This window comes from Spea bombifrons, chromosome 8 (assembly GCF_027358695.1).
Source record: "Spea bombifrons isolate aSpeBom1 chromosome 8, aSpeBom1.2.pri, whole genome shotgun sequence".
Taxonomy (NCBI): Eukaryota; Metazoa; Chordata; class Amphibia; order Anura; family Pelobatidae; genus Spea; species Spea bombifrons.
In genome coordinates, this window is record NC_071094.1 from 3,863,287 (window position 1) to 3,884,084 (window position 20,798).

The following is a 20,798-nucleotide window of genomic DNA, read 5'->3' on the forward strand; positions in this document are numbered from 1 at the left end:
AAACAAATGGAGTCGTAGTACCTTCGTCCCAGCAGGCAAGAAGCGTCGAATGACACTGCTACCCATTCCTGGGGGGAAGGCAGGGTTGGAGGAGACAGGATAAAGGGGACTCGGGGACCTCAGCCAACCCATACGTATCAAATGGGTCCGGAGGACACGCAAAGTGGGCAAAAGCGTCGGGTGATTGGGTATCAACGGACGGCGGTGCTGATCCTCCAGCCAGGGGACGGCTGCAATCTCGGCCACAAAGGAGGAGTCTTCAATGCAACCCCACTGCTTAGACGTGCCCGCCGTCCACTCTACCACCCTACGAGCATGGGAGGCTATCCAATACCCCTCAATGTCCGGGAGGCCTAGACCGCCACGGTCCTTCGGGCGGACCAGGTCAAACGGGCAGATTTAACCAGGGAAGTAACATTTTTGTTAACAGTTCTGAACGGGAATTTGTTAAATTACTGTTTTGTACTAAAAATAAGCAATTATTTGAGAAAGAATTGGATTTTTTTATGGAATTAACAAAAATGTAAAGGGACAACCTGAGGTATTCCTGGACCCGAGAAACTTGGCTTTAAATTTTTTTTTTTTTTTACCAAATAGGGGGAAAAAACATTAAAATTCAACTTGTTTTCAAATAGGGGGAAAAAACATTAAAATTCAACTTGTTTTCAAATAGGGGGAAAAAACATTAAAATTCAACTTGTTTTCAAATAGGGGGAAAAAAACATTAAAATTCAACTTGTTTTCAAATAGGGGGAAAAAACATTAAAATTCAACTTGTTTTCAAATAGGGGGAAAAAACATTAAAATTCAACTTGTTTTCAAATAGGGGAAAAAACATTAAAATTCAACTTGTTTTATCAAAAAAGAGCACTTAAAATGATAAAAAATATCTTCTAGAATAATCTGGTTAGAGAGAACAGAGAAGGACTAACGTCTCTCCAACAACAGGGACGGGACAGCGCGTTTCGCGTCTCGTGCCCGACGGTTTACTTCCTGCCCGCGGAGACTATGCCCTGCAGCATGTCGATGGGGAGCGGGAAGACGATGGTGGAGTTCTTTTCCGCCGCGATGGTGGTCAGCGTCTGCAGGTAGCGCAGCTGCAGGGCGGCTGGCGATTCGGAGATTACCAGGGAGGCTTCTTTTAAAGCCCGGGAGGCGTTCATTTCTCCTTCAGCGGCTATAACCTGCCAAGAAAGAGAGGAAAAATAAAGTCTAGCAGGGTGGCTACCAATGGTTTCCCCATAGAAACAGAACCTGCTGGCAGATCGGCCCCATCTGGCCCCGTCTAGTCTGCCCGCTTCTCCTGCTGTAAAGACTCAAACCTTATTCAGTCGTTGGTCTCGTCTTAGATTCAGGAGCCGTATGTCTACCCCATGCATGTTTAATACCCTCACTGTATTACCCTCTACCACCTCTGCTGGAAGGCTATCCTGCTTATCTACAGCCCTCCCAAAAACGACTTTTGTAGCCGTTGTGAACTTTACACCAAGTCTATCCTTTTGGGTGTACGGTAATAAATAATAATAAAAAAATGATTTTCTATTAATATACGTAGGATAAACAGTTGGAGAAAATGTGCCCGTGAGGTCAGCAGCCGCAACGAGAGAAGGAAACGAGGCGTTTAACCGTGAAAACACTGCTTAGGTTTAAAGGCATTTCAAATGGTACTGCCACTTCTGCTTTCAAGTAGTGCCACATATCCACTACTCCTTTGTTTGCAACGCAATTAAATATGCAAAGTGTATAGGTTTGCCCCGTTTATGAAAATTATCTGTTTGCTCGTGCGATGAGACCGACCCAGCGAGGGAGAAAATATTTAAACAATGCATGGGGAGAGGGGGTCTCCACCGGTTCCTAAAATACAGCCGCCTGCCAACGGGGCCCCCAACGACCCCGAGGAGCCTTTTAAGGACGCCCAGGACTTGGATTCCTTCCCAGCCCGGAAGCCGCTATCAATAACCGCCTGATCTCGTGACCTGGAACAGAGAAACCTCTCCAGACGGGGTCTTAAACGCACCAGCGATGGCATACAGGGGGCAGGCGGATGCTTCTGTTACCTATTGCTGGGTATCGGGGTAACAGAGTGGGGCATTTAGAATAATGGGGTTTATTTGCCCTGTTTAATATATAAAGCCGGCTGCTTCTATACACATTATCGGGGCTTTTAGGGCTGTAGAACCCTGCGATCCCCTCATACCCAGCAAACACTTAAACACAAATCTCCAGGAATTTAACAAAAAAAATTAAATTAAACAGGATTTTCTTTCATTATTCCGTTAATGTAAAGTTTCTATAGGTGGTCATTTTACAGCCAGTTACAGGATTTTGTAGAACTGATTTCACAACTCTGTGCCCCATCATTACGCATTATATATTATATACACACACACACACACACGTTTAAAAGTTTGGGGTCATTTAAAAATTTCTTTTTTGAGATACAAGAACACTCCTTTATCACTCCCATCACTCCTGTGTTCCAATGGCCCTTTATCACTCCCATCACTCCTGTGTTCCAACGGCCCTTTGTCACTCCCATCACTCCTGTGTTCCAACGGCCCTTTATCACTCCCATCACTCCTGTGTTCCGACGGCCCTTTATCACTCTCATCACTCTTGTGTCCCAATGACCCTTTATCACTCCCATCACTCCTGTGTTCCAATGGCCCTTTATCACTCCCATCACTCCTGTGTTCCAATGGCACGTTGTGTTCGCTGATCCAAGTTTAAGTGTAAAAGGATAATTGATGGTTAGAAACCCTTTTTGTAATTATGTTACAGCCAGAAATGTCCTTGTTTTACATGAAAACTTTTGAACCGCAGCGTATATAAAAAATAAATGAGAATTACGGAGAGAAGCGGTTAATGTCGGCGGTGGCGTCTGTTGCTCTCAGAAATATGTACAAAGAAAACAAAGCTCGACAAGCAGCATCATCCTGTCCGCAGGCCCGCTAATGGATGGATCAGTGGGTTTTGTCTCTTGGTAGACGATTAAACGACCGATTCTGTACTAACAGACTATTTCAAGAACCTACATAGCGCACCCCGGGTTTAACCCATTAATACCCCAAGGCTATTCCCGTTCATAAAGCGGAGACAAATATTTATCACATCCCGAGAACTTACTATCGCCCAAGGACGCTACGAGCGCCGTTAGCCCATAACCTTACCTTGGCTCTGGCTTCACGGGTGGCCTCGGCTTCGGCGGCCATTGCTCTCTGTAGCTGGACGGGCAACTTCACGTCCTTAATCTCCACCCGCTCGACCTTAATACCCCAGTCATCTGTGGCAACGTCCAGGGTAGACTGGGGTGAAGAGAAATTGGGTATAGAAACATAGTTTTAATGAAGATGGCAAAGAGGGGTCTACACCTCGGGTTTAAGGACGGGGGTCTCGGTCGGTCGGCCATCACGGTGCATTTTTTGGCCGTCGAGGTCCCTCACCTGCATGTTATGGGCGATTTCTTCTCTGTCGGACAGGATCTGGGACAGGTTCTTGGTCCCCAGCACGTTCCTCAAAGTGGTCTGGGCCAGAAGCCGGGTGGCGGAGTCGGCGTTGGTGATATTGGCCACGGCCAGGGTGGCATTTTGGACCCGATAATAGACGACCCCATCCACGCTAACGGTGACAGAGTCCTTCGTCAGAATCTGCAAGCAGAAGAGCCAAAAACCCTGCTTTATAAAGGCATTTAAGTCATTGTATTCTTTTCTCTAAATCACATTAAAAAAACACAACAATACAAAAAGTTTTTTCAGTTTCCATAGCAACCGGCTATCAGACAACAGACTTCCAATCGCCTTACGATTCTGATTCCCCCGCTCCAGACGCAGAGGTTATGTATTCTAATAATTATTATTATTCGGTTGGAAAGGGAGTTACTGGAAAATGATGCAAGATATTCCAACAACAACAACAGAAGCAGCCTTACTGACTCTGAGCAATTAAAATCGGCCGGAGACTCGAGAGACCTTGATTCTTCGGCGCGGGTACCTCGTCTGTTTACAGGAGACATTGCTCGGGGATGATACGAAGCAGAATTATTCTCAGAATCGGGGCAGAGAGCATTATTCTCACCCACAGGGGGGCAGATGGGATGTTAGGGATATTAATGAGACAAAATAGGCAAAACCAATATTTTATCACACACGCAAAATAACAACGCTACCAAATATTGTAGTACCACATCCACAATACTAATTTAAGGAGATGCCCTATATTTTATCTCCGATCCTAAATCCTTTCAGATCGCCGAAAATTATAATTCAAATCAGATATATATCACAATAATAATCAATCAAAAATATTATTTATTGTAAACACAATTTATAAAATATCTATATGAGTCACACAGTGCATAATATAAAACACAAAATTCTTAAAACATGTCAAATTGAATCAGTTCAAATACAGTATATTATCGAAAGTTATCAATATGAGTTACTACTTTATGAGTCTAACACACAATTAATTTCCATCCCACTCAGCAACCAAAAATTGATAATAATCAGGGCAGTAATAAAGATATCACTATCTCTCTAATATTAGTTCAACTAATATAACAAATTAAAAATAATTTAATTGTGTCCAAGAGTATTAGTGAAGTCAAACTTCATCTATAGGTAAAAATACCTTTTCATTATTGTTATTATCACGGGTTATAAGCTGCAGTCTCACAAGCCGCCATATACAATAATGCAATATAGTACTTCCCAGAAAAAGGGAATTCTATACGAAGAAGACAAAATTCATCTCTATTCAGAATAATAAAACAATTATAATTACCACCACTTGTTGCTGTTGTCCCACCGGTCCTTGTAGAAATTAATCCAGGTTCATTGGCAAGAAATTAAGTGGAAAGAATATCACTCGCTACAAATTATATAGGTTAGAACTCAAAGTAACTCCAAGAGTGGAATATGGCGCCAGAATCTTAAGATTCCAATTCTCCGAGGTAAATTTGGTGAATAAGTCCGTCCGGGTCTGTCTATTTCAGGGTGCCATCTTTTTAAGGTGCGCTTTTTTTTTTTTTTTTAATTCAAGACATAAGCTTTTAAAGACAGGGCTTATTATCAAAGCCTCCACCTCTTGATTGGAATTCTCCAATCATAACGGTGGGTTTTACCCATTATAATTAGGATTTCTACTCATATTTACACCGTTGTAATTTCTTAATTTACCTGTGAGAGACGCTCTGGTCTAAGAATTAACTTTAAACCATTACATATGTGTTTGAAATTTATCCTTGGTCACCCTAATCGCCAAATGTTACTTCCTAGATCAGTGATGGGCAACCTTTTTGGCGTGGTGTGTCAAAAATCGGCAAAAAAATCGAGCATAACTCGCGTGGTGTGTCACTTCGACAAAAAAACATAATTTTGCGCAATTTATAGTTTAAACTACAAAAATTTCTAATTGCAATATATAATTGTATTTAATAAACCAAAAACAAATTTTTTAACATACCTGCTTAGTAACTACTTACCTTTCAGGAGTCCTGCGGTGGGGGTGCAAGGCCTCTGTCTCCCAGCTCTGCCACTGTATGGAACAGTATAGAGTGATGGGAGTTATGATGTACTTTAGAGCATAATTATATAATGAAAAATACATTGGAAATGGTACAGCATAACACCCATCACTCTCACACACTTACCAATCCGCATTTACCAATCCACACATACCAATCCACACACATACCAATCCGCACACATACCAATCCGCACACACATACCAATCCGCATTTACCAATCCACACACACATACCAATCCACACACATACCAATCCACACACATACATACCAATCCACACACATACCAATCCACACATATATATACCAATCCACACACACACACACACACACACACCAATCCACACACATATACCAATCTACACATATATACCAATCCACACACATACACCAATCCACACACATACACCAATCCACTCTCACTGTATGCTTTCCTACCTTTCCTCTTTTCTCCTTACAGCTCCTTTTCCTGCTCTTCGCTCCTCTTCTTCTTCAGTTCTTCTGTCTTCTTCCGTGGGCACGGGGTTCAGAGGGCACGGACAGCGGTGGGCGCGGCTTCAGTGTTGTGCGCCGGGATCTGACAACAAACCCCGGCGCACAACAGCTGTTGCCGCGCGGCTCGCAAGGGAGCGGTATCGGAGGTCTTTAACAGACCTCCGGCTCCCTTGAGAGATCCTTGAACCGGCTTAAAATCACTCAAGGGAGCCGGTGGTCTGTTAAAGACCTCCGATACCGCTCCTTTGCGAGCCTGCTCCTCCAGCGGCGGACATTACTGTCCGTCTCTGGAGGGGTGCCGGGTGCCGGCAAGTTGGCACCCCCCTGATGAGCGGCACCCGGTGCGGACCGCCCCCCCCCCGTTCCTCCAGCACAGATTCTTTCATCCTCGGCGGCCGTGCAGGAGCCGAGGATGAATCGCAGGAAATCCTGCGCGTGTCACCCCAAATGGCTACGCGTGTCAGCAGTGACACACGTGTCATAGGTTCGCCATCACTGTCCTAGATAGTAACTCAGGCCTTGGTAGTCTTACCATGTATCCCCCATTCCAAGTTACATTTCTAAAGATATGCAGTGTCTACTCCTTAACCTTCTCATGGAAGATAACATTAATTGTATCATATATACGCTGAAACGTCATTATACATGAATACTCCTTTGTTCTCAATTATAGAGGGAACAAGGACAAAAAGAAATAATCACTATGATTAAATAAAATAAAATGGCTCTGACTCCATTTTGTGTAAAATACAGAATATAGAAATACATATTTTCTATCATAAAATATCTGACAGGGACTTTGTATACTTTGTGAGAGTTTTTTAAATGGTTGGGTGAAGACCTTACTTGGCAAGAATGAAGCCGTCAAACATTATTCTGGCAAAGGAGTCACATAAAGCAGAGGGGAAACATAAATCTGAATATGTAAATGAGCGAGAGCCAAGATTTTCCAAGGTGTCAGCACAAAGCACTCACATCCGTGACTTCTCTATAGGTATCGATGCCAGTTAGGGGTTAAATTACTCCAGTATTTACCAACAGCCAAGTTATAAACATGACACTTCTTCAATAATACGCTGGTGTCATGTGATGTTAACCCGGCCAACTAAAACAAACTGCTAGTGAATAAGAACAATTGAAAAGCTCGCAGCAAGTAATGTGGTTACAGACGCGTTTCACATTCAGATCGGCCCCAAACCTTAATCAGTCGTTGGTCTCGTCTTAGATTCAGGAGCCGTATGTCTATCCCGCACATGTTTAATCCCCTCACTGTATAAACCGCTACCATGAAAACAGCTGACTGACCCCAAACCATACTGTTGGTTGTATTTAAATATTACAGTATATATATATATATCTTGACAATAACTATTATTACAGATGAATGGAGAAGAATAGACGGCAGTTCCCCTCCGTTGTGGGTTAGTCTTCCTTATCTATCAGTCATTCACAAATTGCTAGATAAAGGATCTGAACCTTCGATAAACGGAGCCACTAATCTCCAAAGTTCAAACTGAAAAGCCGGGTAAATATTTCCATCGGAGGGACATATTTTTCACTCCGAGTGACTCAAACTCTCCGTAAATCCTTGCTTATTTGTGGCCAACCCCAGATACTTTATTACCCTCACATTCTACCAGAGATCCATCACCCTACGTGAGTCAGGAGCTCCTTCTGCATCAGCGATCATAGTAAGAAAATATAACGCTTGCCATAAAAATCCAAATATCGCACTTTTCCTACCCCCTTTTAAGATGGGCGGCAAACGGTTTGCTTAATCAGACTACAACGGTTGTGAGATTAAGCCAGTCCAAGGCAAAGCGGGGCAGTAGGGAACCTTAAGTCCACCAAAAGCCCCATTCAAAGACGCCATGTTGGTAGACCCTTACCTCTTGAGGGGGAATGTCAAATGAAATGGTTCTCATGTCCACCTTGATGAAACTGTCGGTGCACGGGAGGACGAAGAAGAGACCTGCAGAGGAGAAGAGATTTAGCTGAGACCATCTAAGAAAGCAGGAGATCATCAAAGGTTCTAAAGGTCTACTGGCGACCAAAGTCATGGAGCGTCGGGTTCTACGGCTCACAGCCGGGCGGCCGAACCCAACCAACCTTCTCAGTAACAAAGTATACTGGAAATTAAATAAAAATTTAACAATTCGCATAACCGGAAGCCCTCGCCAAATAAGAGTCCAAGTTCTGGAGAGATGTCCACCATAAGGACCTGTGACTATTTCCTATTATTGTTGGAAGAACTGTTTAAAGAAAAAAGGGACACCTGGGAAATATTTGCATTTGGTACGAAGATTTCGCATTATTTCACTTAAATTAAAAATGTAATTTAGTATCAATAGCGGCTACAGACCTGGTCCTTTGGCTCCACCGCGCAGGATGCGCCCCAGCCTGAAAATAATGGCTCTTTCATATTCCTTTACAATCTGAAACAAGCAAAAAGAAGAACCATGGAATGAATATAACTTAAGCAGAAAACCGATTCCTTTATCCCCATGTGGCTCGATCCTGTGGTTTATGCTCTTTAGACGTAATGTAAGGAAGTTTTACTTTACTGAGAGGGTGGTAGATTAGTGGAACAGCCTCCCAGCAGAAGTGGTAGAGGGTAATACAGTGAGGGTATTAAACATGCATGGGATAGACATACGGCTCCTGAATCGAAGACGAGACCAACGACTGATTAAGGTTTGAGTCTTTACAGCAGGAGAAACGGGCAGACTAGACGGGGGCCGGATGGGGCCGATCTTCCAGCAGGTTCTGTGTCTGTTATTTTTTGGAGAGGGGGTCGAAAATAAAATCATTTGACATATGTCTCTATACAGAAGAACACTAATTGCGCGTCGTTACCTTTATGCACATCCATACTGATAACGGAAAGGTGATAATGACCAGGAAGAAAGAGAAGATGACCAATATCCAGCCGCAGCATCCCAGCCCTCCGTCCGACTGACCTGCGAAGACACGAGGAGGTCAGACATTTAAATGCAAAGTCCGCAGGCCTAAGAGGAGGTCATTCGCAACGTGGATCCGTCGTTTAAATAAAAGGCGAGGTCGTGCGCTGTTAACATTCTTACCCCGAACACTCAGCGCTCTTTAAGGCGTTTTACAGGTTAAAATCCTTTGTGATTCTAGACAGCAGGTGATAAAACAAACAGGAAAACCATAGAGATGCGTCCTCCGAGGGCACCACACAACCGGATGATACCTCTCGGAAGAGAAGGAAAGAGTGATGAAAGTTTCCTCCTTCAGCATTAACCCCGACCGCTGTATACAGTAATAACCCCCCCTCCGCGCTGTATACAGTAATATAACCCCCAGCGCTGTATACAGTAATATAACCCCCAGCGCTGTATACAGTAATATAACCCCCAACGCTGTATACAGTAATATAACCCCCCTCCGCGCTGTATACAGTAATATAACCCCCAGCGCTGTATACAGTAATATAACCCCCAGCACTGTATACAGTAATATAACCCCCCCAGGCGCTGTATACAGTAATATAACCCTCAGCGCTGTATACAGTAATATAACCCCCCAGCACTGTATACAGTAATATAACCCCCAGCACTGTATACAGTAATATAACCCCCAGCGCTGTATACAGTAATATAACCCCCCCGTACTGTATACAGTAATATAACCCCCCGCACTGTATACAGTAATATAACCCCCCCAGCGCTGTATACAGTAATATAACCCCCCAGCGCTTTATACAGTTATATAACCCCCAGCGCTATATACAGTAATATAACCCCCAGCGCTGTATACAGTAATATAACCCCCAGCGCTGTATACAGTAATAACCCCCCCAGCACTGTATACAGTAATATAACCCCCCGCACTGTATACAGTAGTATAACCCCCAGCACTGTATACAGCGATGCCGGTCAGTGAGATAAAACCCGTTTCTCTCTCATTTTGCTTCAATAAACTCCCTTTATCTGCAGACCTGGAGCCGCCGTTGCTGTCAGTCATGTGATATTTGGGTGATTTTCCCGGCTCAAACCCCACACTGAGCTGATGCTTTATGGCAATGCTAATGAAGTCTGATCCTCCATAGACTTTCATTAGTCAGAGAGTCCTGCAGGGTAAATAAGACTGAGACATTCTATTGTTTCCCACAGGCAGTATGATAAGGAGTTGGGGGGTTTAGTAGATCGGGGATCAGATAACAGAGCGAGAACCTCATACAAACGGCTGATATGCAGCTGCCTGAAAACATTTATATTATGAGACAAAAACTACAACAGCGCCAGATTTTTTAAGACACATTTAATCCGATACGAGGAATAAAAGAATTGGTGGAAGTTCCTCTTTAAGCGTATCTATTAGAAAGAACTGCGATTCTTCTACATGGAGGAAGAGGAAACAAATATTCCCGTAATTCCTTCTTTAGTTAAGAGAAGAAGGTTCTGTTGCTCTCTTCTCGCTATTCTACGTCAAGCATTCTCTCCTCGCCCAACTTAAAGCGTGTGATCACGGCTGACCCTTTGAATGTAGGGACTGCAAGCAGAGCCGCGGGAAACTGTTGGCGCTATATAAATATATTTTTATTATTACGTTTATTATTTTTATTATTATTTTTAATATAATCAAAAAACATTAAAGTCCAGGCGGATCAGGGCCGTCTATATTGCCATGGAGACATAAAACGGAAGCAATCCAGCTGCTTGCGTGAAATATATAAGATAAGTCTTTCTAAGCGGTCTCATTATATGAAAAGACTGCTCACGAGCGAAACGCGTCGGCCGAGGAATTAGTTATTTTGTATATGTATATGTATAGCATGCAGCAGGGAAGAGAGAGCTTCATCTCCTTGCACGAGCCGATAGTTCTGCATAAAGCAGCCAATGAGACACAGAGGAGCCGGTTAGTCGGGTTACGGCATGAAACCCCGCGGCCCTCCATGGAGACTTTCTCTGTTGTGTACACACGGCTGACTCCACCATCTCCGATGTTTTGCCGTTCCTAGCGGCTGCATCTTGGGACCCGTCGAAGAAAACGAGAGACGATAAAACTAATTGCCGACGACGGGATTCCCTCCTAAGAAGGGAGCGTAAGGAGCCATCCCTTTGTTTAGTATCCAAGCAGAACGCGTTGCGTACACAAGCTCCGCAAATAGAATTACTCGACGGAATAAAGGGAACCTGACGCAAACTCAAAGATTGAGTGCCTGGTAAAGAGCATGGGAGATAACGGCTCGGAAACACTAAAAGCAAACAGCAACCCGCGGGCGTCCGATAACACGAGGCGAGCAAACAGTGCGGCGGAGTCTGAGAACAGAGGAGAACAAGAGACATCCTTGGTCACCGACTGCTTCCTAAAGATCGTCAGCTCCTCGGCAACAATTTCCACGGGGGTTTTCCCCGCTTCTTGGGTGACTTATTTACAAAGGTTGGGCTTTAGGTCACATGGCTCTGGAGGTTTCCAATGGAAACTAAGGCTCTTAAAGGTACAGGCAGATTATCGCAGATTCTAGGTTTGTTACCCGTCAGGGCCGGTGGCGTCACCCAAAGCCCATCCCCCCCCCCCCCGAGTCAAGCGTGTGGCTACGGGTTTAAAGTTGAAATTCTGCCAACCCAGCGAGAAATACTCCAAGTCACCCAAAAAGTCTTAAAACCTACACAGGTCCCGGCGCGTTTTACACCGGCGCTCCGGCCATTCTGTGCACTTTAATTGATACGTGTGGCCCCCTTTAAATTTCTAAGGAGAGAGTCTTTCGTGGTGTTCTCTGGGAAAGCCGCAGTTTGCTGGTCTATCAAGATTTGGATGTTGCTTTCCTGCCACTGATTCGGTCAGCCAATCAGTGGCGAGAAATGGCAAACCAAGGAGGACGGGGGAAGCTGCAGCAACAGGGCTGCAGCTTCACGGGTTTTGGTTTGAAGAACACATACTGAAATCCCCCCCTAAAGAAGCTCTAGCCTTAGACCCGAGGGGCATCGGGGGGGGGGATAATGACCGCACCTTTAATTGAATTGTTGGAGCTACATAACAAGTTAATTGGTGACAGTTTAAGGATCACAAAGTATTTACTGTAGATAACGTAGGAAGAAACATTCTTTACACGGCCGAGCGCATCCGACCAAATAACAGTAATAACGCCGGCGATAAGAAGGGCTGATTGCCAAATGTTACGGCTGCAGCGGAAAAAGATGGACTTTGGCTAATTTTCATGAGATGGGAAATATTTATTTTCATTACAAAATGCATTCCTCCCAAGTGTCCCTCTTTCCTCCCCTGATGCCCCTCTTTCCTCCCCTGATGCCCCTCTTTTCTAGGAGGTCAGAATGTTTGCTGGGTATGAGGGGATCGCAGGGTTCTGCAGCCCTAAAAGCCCCGATAATGTGTATAGAAACAGCAGAAATGGCTTTATAAATTAAACGGGGTAAATAAACCCATTCTTCTTCTAAATGCCCCACTCAGTGGCCCACACCAATAGCCGCCAACAGGCCAAAAGTCAGTCCCTAATATTAAAATGTTCCTAGAATATTGGGATCTGTAATAATGTAGTTTCGGTATATATATTTACGAGTTGATTTCTGGAGCTGATTTCTTCAGAAGGTATTGCGCTCTATTCCCGTACCTAACTATTTCTTAAGAACGTATTGTGCTCTGTTCCCGTACCTAACGTTACACGCCGGCTCATTTCTTAATATTCCTCATTGCAACATACGGGAAAGTTGGAACCTCGATAACCCCGAGTTGTTACGACAGATAATAAACCTCATCAGTGGTGTAAGAGGGAAGGTCGTTCAGTAATTAAGTGATTATTTCATATTATTAAACATTCTTCTGTTTCAGGCCGCCTTCCGATAAAGAATTTAATACGTTATACGACCTTCTGTAAGAAGGACAGAGATTCTGGGACAAAGAAGGGAGATTTAGGTCTGAAAGAGGGACTGAGCTTCCAGATTAGGGACAATTTGGAAAAAAGAAATAAGATAGCGATATAAGAAAAAATGCTGGTGTCTCCACTCTCCTGGTAATTAATAATTACAGACATTATTAGGAGGAAACAACATTAATACCCACTTTAAGGGGCCCTAAAGTAACCACCGAGTAAGCATACCTCCCAAAAGTCCTTCCTCACTGCCCTTCTTTCCTCCCCAACACCCTAATGTGACCTTTGTGACCTTGGCTTGTTGTGTTGGTTTTTTTGTGGACTGGGAAACTTTTCCCGGCCACCAGAGCTCAGGACCACCAGCCCTATAACAACGGCACCGTAGTTTTACAGAGTAACCACGGAGACGGATTGATGGAAGCAGAAACACCGGTCCATATTCTTTGCAGAGAAGGATGGAGAGGATCACATACGAGAGAGAAGAGAGAGAGAAGAGAGAGAGAGGAGAGAAGAGAGAGAGAGGAGAGAAGAGAGAGAGAGGATGAAGAGTAATTTAAATACATGAAGGGATTTAACAGGAGGGAAGTTTATTTCAAAAGGAGGAAAAAAGATTACAACAAGAGACCGGAATCAAACACTAGGCGATCAGAGACTGAGATGGAATGGAATTAGGTTTTACTTTACTGAGAGGGTAGTAGATGAGTGGAACAGCCTCCCAGCAGAGGTGGTAGAGGGTAATACAGTGGGGAGATTTAAACATGCATGGGATAGACATACGGCTCCTGAATCTTACTGAGCGCACACAAGTCTGAGAAAGCATAAACAAAAACAAATCAACAGGGAATGAGTCCACAAGAGCTTACAGTCTATGACCAGCTAGGATTCCAAGTACAAGGACATTAAAACCATTTATGTATGTGTATATATATACACAGATACACATACATACATATAAATATATATACATACATATACACACATACATTAAAAACACATTTAGTGGAACCCCCTAAGGTAAAGGTTAATGCAGACGGGCAGTGATTTATAGGGTAAATGGGGAAGGGCAGTGATTTATAGGGTTAATGCAGACGGGCAGTGATTTATAGGGTTAATGCAGACGGGCAGTGATTTATAGGGTTAATGGGGAAGGGCAGTGATTTATAGGGTTAATGGGGAAGGGCAGTGATTTATAGGGTTAATGTGTAGGTTGCTCTTTATTACAAAATTAATTTCACATTCTTCTGGAAGGAATTTAACCCTTTCGCCCTTTGCCAATCAATTGGCAACAGGTGAAGCTTTACCCAAAGAGTTACATGGAAACACCGTGGAAGTTAAACAGTTAATATTTTATTTTCAAATAACAGAACTACAATATTTGTAAATATTTCTCGTGTTTGGCTTCAAAATATTTATACACAAAAGAAACATTCAGGGAACTGGTGCGATTGGGCAAGTTAAATGAAATGTGAAGGTTTAGGCCCAAAAAAAAACTACTACTTTGTAAACAGGATATGGAGAAAAAAAAAAAAAAAAAAAAAAAAAAAGGACAGATCCCATTAGCACCAAAAACAGATTTTAAAGCCCAAAACAGAAAGGAAACCATCAAGACTGACACCGTCTAAAGGGCCTGGTTGACTAAATGGGGAATTAGATTGAAAAGAACCTGGTGGCCCAAAAAAAGAAATCACTTGCCCCACTGGAGTTCTAAAGCCACGCATCTCTAGACTGTAAGCTCACAAGCCAAGTCCTCTTTTCCTAATGTATCGTCTCGTTTTAGGCCGCCAGTTCTAGTTTTGTCAGACCTTATGAACATAGGGACTGTAAGAGGAGCTGCGGGGATTGTTGGCGATATATAAATAAAAAATAATAATAAAAATAAATAATTTTCAGAAAAACACTGCGGGAAATATTTTTAACTCTGTGGATGCTGGGATCTGGTGCTGTTTTTTTTTTTTTTTATTATTATTAAGGTGCCCCAGTGACAGCTGCAGGGTGGAGACAGATGGCAGGAGTCGGGGGTATAAATAGCCAGGACTGGGCGCTAAACAAGGCAGCAAATACTGTATTTGAGACCAAGGGGGGCAAATGCATTTACCCCAATACCAGTAATACCAGTAATACCAGTAATACCCAGTGCTACAGGCTGGCACCCCACAGATGGTGCTGGCATCTTACCAAACCCAGGCACTGCAGGACATGGTCATCATCCTGCCACCCAGCAGGGGCAATAGAGCACCAATGCCACCCAGCAGGGGCAATAGAGCACCAATGCCACCCAGCTGGGGCAGTCAGGCGCCCTGTCACCCCCCCTCAGACCCCACCCCATACCCTGTTACCCCGTTCAGTCCTGCGATACCTTCAAAGTCGGTCACTCTCCGGGGCTTAAGCTCGCTGTCCCGGTTATCTGCCATGGCGGGGAGACCAGGGGGTAATAAGGCGACTTCCGAACAGCCCGAGTATATAACGCGGACTCCGCTCATAGCAGGGCGGTAACAGCCACTCACAGCGCCCCACCCCCTGTGCACAGAACCTCCTCAGTAACTCACAGTGCCCCACCCCCTGTGTACAGCACCTAATCGGTAACTCCCAGTGCCCCACCCCCTGCGTACAGCACCTCCCAGTGCCCCACCCCCTTAGTGCAATTCCCCCCAAGTACCTCCCAGTGCCCCACCTCCTTAGTACAGTACCTCCCCCCAAGTACCTCCCAGTGCCACACCCCCGGTGTAAAGTACCTCCCCCAGTGAATGCAACAATGCAGCAGCACCCCCTGCTTGTCATGTATTGTTTAGTTTCATATTCATTAAATATCATCATATTATACAGTAGTAGCAATGTGCAGGAATTTAAAAAAGGACTGTACAGGTAATCCCATGAATGCTGGCATTTTCTAAATGCATTAAGTATCTGGCAGTAGATATCAGGAAATGGGGCTGCCCTGCATTACTGTCCTTTTATTACCCCAGGCCTTGATTTGGGGAAAAAAATATCTTTTTTATATGTATTAACTAATAAAATAGCAGCACAATTATTTACAGGTAAATGGTTCCCTCTAGTGGTGATTCGCACACATTACACCTGCACATTACAAAAAAATAGAACCTGCCCCATGCAGTAAAGACTCAAACCCTAATCAGTCAGTGGTCTCGTCTATCCCCTCACTGTATTACCCTCTACCACTTCTGCTGGGAGGCTGTTGCACTTATCAGTAAAGCTCTCAGGCATTCAGAATGTTTGCTGGGTATGAGGGTATCGCAGGGTTCTACAGCCCTAAAAGCCCCGATAATGTGTATAGAAACAGCAGGAAATGGCTTTACGAGACTTTTTTCTAAAAACCCAAGAGGACATGCAAATGACATCATTAGGATAGCAAAACATATGGCGGTGCCTGGAATGATCAGCAAAGAAGACGCGGTTTAGTTATTGGCCCCTGCGACGAGGCACTTTGAAAGCCAATTAAAACAAATGCCTTCGTGCGCCGGAGAGTAAATCATTTAGTGCCTGGTTTGCACGATAAAATGGGCCAGTTTAACCAAAATATTCAAATTTTACATCTGACGGAGTATAAGAAATGGAGGGGGGGAGGGGTAATACTCCCTGGGCCGCGGAGGATCCGTTAAGATGCTTACACCATTAGAACCGTTGCATTTATATGCTGATTATTCTTGCGAGGACATATGTTTCTACCCATAAAAAAAATGGACGATTTCCATTAAATTGGACATTATTTACTGTAATGGAGACCGGATCTCGATAATAATAATAATAATAAAAACGTTTAACCCCTTCCGTGCAGATCTACGAATGTGTAAATTTAAAATAAAAAAAAAAAAAAAGACTCATCACCAGCAACGACCTATTCCATGCACACTCTGAATCCACTTAACGTTTATTGAGCCAACGTTTCGGCCATAATGGCCTTCGTCAGGGCAGAAAATTATAATAAGCAGCCCGTATGTTATTATGGTTCGTCCTGCTAAATATTTTTGTTGGTAACAGAAAATCTCGGCCGGACCAAAGAAATAACCCGTCCTGATGTTAGTTTGGCAGAAATCTGAGGTTGCGTTAAATGTTTCACATTAAGTCTGTAAACCGTCTGAATTTACGATTCCCTCAATGCTCGTGGACAAATTCCACAAGCCTACAGGTAAGGATGTAACTAGGAAAGCCATCTACTGGGCTAGGTTACCGAATAATCGCACTCGATCCAAACTGCAAGTTATCATAGTTAAAAGAAGGATCTAGAGTGTGGCAGCTGCAGTTTAACGTTGATAAATGCAAACTAATGCATTTGGCACGTAAAGGATGTGGATATTTTGGAGAAAGTTCAGAGAAGGTCATCGGAAACTGGGAATGTTTCGCAGAAAACGTCTAAGGACATCAAAAAGTATAAAATCTAACCTCCACCAATCAAATTCTTTGGTCATAGCCTTATATAAAAATATCCTTCCCAGCAAAATAATAAATAAATGCCGATTTTATTGTATTTTGCGTAATCTTCAACATCGCCACGGCTACACTTTAGTGTTGAGAAAAGTTGGTTGGTTGCATACAGTTTCAGGGTCAATAAACGGTAGTCTAATTTTCTTTTGTAAAGTGTTGCTATGGTATCAGTGAACATAAAAAACCTTTCAGTAATACAGGAACAAAAGCCTTTTAGATTAAAAACTAAAAAAAGAAATCAATAAAATCATTCGACTTCTATCTGTAGACGAAATGTAAAAAACATATTTTAATTCCCTCACTGTATTAGCCTCTACCACTTCTGCTAGGAAGCTGCTCCACTTATCTACCACCCTCTCAGTGAAGTACCCTCTTGTTCTAACCAGTTCTCCAATCCCCCATCTCTCTCTCTTCTCTCTTGCATGCTGGACATATTGAGATCCTTTAGTCTTTCCTGATAATTTTTATCCTGCAAACCAACTCATCTGTAGACCCCTGATTTAGTGAATTGACCCTCCAGTGGGGGAAGACCATTGTGTTAGAAGGTGATGGAGGATCACCATGTTAGAAGGTAATGAAGGACCATCATGTTAGAAGCTAAGGCATGATCATCATGTTAGAAGGTAAAGGGGGACCACCATGTTAGAAAGTAATGAAGGACCATCATGTCAGAAGCCAAAGCAGGACAATCATGTAATGGAGGACTATTATGTTAGAAGGTATTGGAGGACCATCATGTTAGAAGGTATCGCAGGACCATCATGTAAGAAGGTATTGGATGACCATTGTGTTAGAAGGTAATGAAGGACCATCATGTCAGAAGCCAAAGCAGGACAATCATGTAATGGAGGACTATTATGTTAGAAGGTATTGGAGGACCATCATGTTAGAAGGTATTAGAGGACCATCGTGTTAGAAGGTATTGCAGGACCATCATGTAAGAAGGTATTGGATGACCATTGTGTTAGAAGGTAATGAAGGACCATCATGTTAGAAGGTTCATGAGGACCATCATGTTAGAAGCTAAAGCAGGACCATCATCTTAGAAGCTACAAGAGGACCATCAACTTAACACACACTGTAGCTTTCAAATTGCCAATCCCAATCCTCTCTTTTATAATACTTAAAATTTTAAGAAGCCCCTTAAAAAATTAACATAATGGACGATCATCTTGGTTTTAAATGTTGGTCTAATCACTTGTCTTCGGTAAGAGAACCTCAGCCCATGAGGAAACGCTTTAAACAAAATCCAGCATACAAACTTGGAGATGTTTCCGCATAGTCTATTGAGTGGGGTAACTCAAATTACGAGGCTGATTACTCCGAAGCGTCGCAATCACTTCATTCCCAATCGAGTCTCATTCCCACTTTAATGAGTACCCGTCCCAAGGAATCCGTCAGGAACAGGAGTGCATTCATCTTCTCGGAAAATCAGCATGCGCGCCGCGGTTAGAGATCTGCTTCAAAGCTCTTTAATTGAACATTTTTCTAGATGTCAAGCAGACGGAGTCGTCGGTGACTTTTATCAGTCACTATTGTTCCGCGCACGACGTGCTCGCGTTTTTTTTCTTTCTTTTCTTCGAGTAATGAGCCGTTCTGGATCCAGCATGGCGTAATGAAACAAACATCACGTGGGTGATCTGTAGTGGGTCGGAGGAGACAATTTCTAATTTCCGAGTCATCTGTTTCATTACACGTCGCGGGAGTCGAGCCGCGAGAAGCACGGCGCGCGCTATGTTACCACAACAGGTAAAAAAAACCCAAAAACCCTTATTTTTGTCATTTCTTTTTCCTGTCTCGTTCTTAGGATTTCATAAATAAATAAATATTTGATTGCCAGATGGAGCAGCGATGAGGTCGCGAACGAGCAGTCTCCTACGCGAAGAGCCTATTAGTAAGCATCTTTCGGCCGCTTTGCTTTGGAAATAATCTTCGTTTTAGCGGCAGATGGAATTTTTTTAAAGCCGCTATAGGTTGCCGGTCTAATTAGACGTAAAGCGGTCTCGAGGTCTTAACGCTTTCACAGCCAGGTCCAATGTATAGCAGCACGGAAATGGCAGATCGGTGAATTTAAACACGACGCGCGGTCTTAAACGGTCCGGATCTGGCTACGATGTTACGTGACGGTAACACGGCTTCCAAAACTTATGGGGGGAAAAAAAGGGCTCTTTGCCTTGTTTTGCCCAATTTATATTTTTTATACCACCTGTGGTAGGTGCATGCTAAAAAGTTGCATTTTTTTCAACAGTGAGTGATTTATTTTGTTGCCAGCTCTTTCTGGTGGATGTAGAATCTCCAGTACGGTTCTAAGAACTTTGAATGTACTTGCGCGTTGTGATCAATCTGTAGGAAGCCCTTTTCTGGAGATAACTCTCTCCATGCATGATACCCTTTTACAAGGACGGTATAGCGTCCTATACAGCCATAGCAATGGAGAATGCATATTAAATTACGCATTATTTACCTGTAGGTATGGGAGTAGGGAGGGGGGTGTTTTCTGTACATGCACATGGGGGTCTCATTGAACCCTCTTTAATGACGCTGTAATACATGTATTGTAGTGTATATGATGGCCAGGGTGTCCCTCTAATGGAACGCTGATACTGTGTCCCAAAATATTTTTACCGACCCGGTCTGATTTAGTTCTTATGGAGTATATTATCAATAACCCAAATGCGTAACTTTGCATTTATCACTGTTGAATTTTGGAAGTTTACATTATAAATATTTAAGTACAGACACATACCTTTTCCAGCAGGGCCAGGCCGGGGCGGACATACCTAGTTTCTTGTAGGGACAACCTGGCAAGGTTTTCTCCAAAGAATATCACTGTATTTCCTGGCAACCCTCTGCGAATACGATATGTATGGGGAACGGTCTGTGCTACGCCAAGACTGACCATATGGCACATCGGGCAAATACCTGGTGGGCCGGCATCCACCAGGCATTTGCATACTAACCCAACATAACTGCCCCTCCAGCATAGGGTTTGTTTTACTAGGATACTCATAAGGACAGACCCATCCAGTACATTTCCGTGTAATAACTTTCCACCAGCAACCAACGGGTCCCTTTCTCTAATGGGGTTATAGCGCGGCAAATAATGTATTGTGTAGAACCACACAATAAACACTTTATACAATTGTATTACTACATGGATGCTTTGCGTCTGTATACAGGTCACAGCTCCGTTTTGAAATGTTTTATTGGATGACCCGAGTCAAACGTTTTTTCACTCCGAGAAAACAATTTCGGATGAACGTGCGCAGGTGTTCTTTCTAACTCGCTGATGTCTGTATTCGGTGTCATCAATTTCCCAGCTGAGGCCCGTCTGGGAGACTCTTAATATGTGTAAGGACGTTGTTGGACACAATGTGACGGCTTTTATGGTTTTATTTACGGGACTTTAGTCGAAAACGCTCAGCATTGGGCAAATGAAACGAAGCGCCTCGTTCCGCGGGCAGGGGGTTCGTTTCTTCACCCGG

The 20,798-nt window shown here is 43.5% G+C and overlaps 1 protein-coding gene across 1 annotated transcript; it reads right to left on the bottom strand.

The window, feature by feature from the left end:
* Nucleotides 1-474: 474 nt before the first annotated feature.
* LOC128502861 (stomatin-like) lies at nucleotides 475-15,358 on the bottom strand. The gene is made up of 7 exons (XM_053472808.1): nucleotides 15,230-15,358; nucleotides 8,877-8,980; nucleotides 8,383-8,455; nucleotides 7,910-7,992; nucleotides 3,444-3,647; nucleotides 3,171-3,305; nucleotides 475-1,184 (listed from the first exon to the last, which is right to left on the bottom strand). The coding sequence occupies exons 1-7, from the start codon at nucleotides 15,351-15,353 to the stop codon at nucleotides 987-989; spliced, it is 921 nt and encodes a 306-aa protein (XP_053328783.1). The 5' UTR covers nucleotides 15,354-15,358; the 3' UTR covers nucleotides 475-986.
* Between the last annotated feature and the right edge of the window lie 5,440 nt (nucleotides 15,359-20,798).

Coding starts and splice junctions, on each gene's coding strand:
- LOC128502861 (XM_053472808.1), bottom strand. CDS start 15,353: ATGAGCGGAGTCCGCGTTATATACTCGGGCTGTTCGGAAGTCGCCTTA. Junction 7,993..8,382: donor CGGTGGAGCCAAAGGACCAG/GTCTGTAGCCGC, acceptor TCTCCTCTGCAG/GTCTCTTCTTCGTCCTCCCG. Junction 3,306..3,443: donor AAATCGCCCATAACATGCAG/GTGAGGGACCTC, acceptor TCTTCACCCCAG/TCTACCCTGGACGTTGCCAC.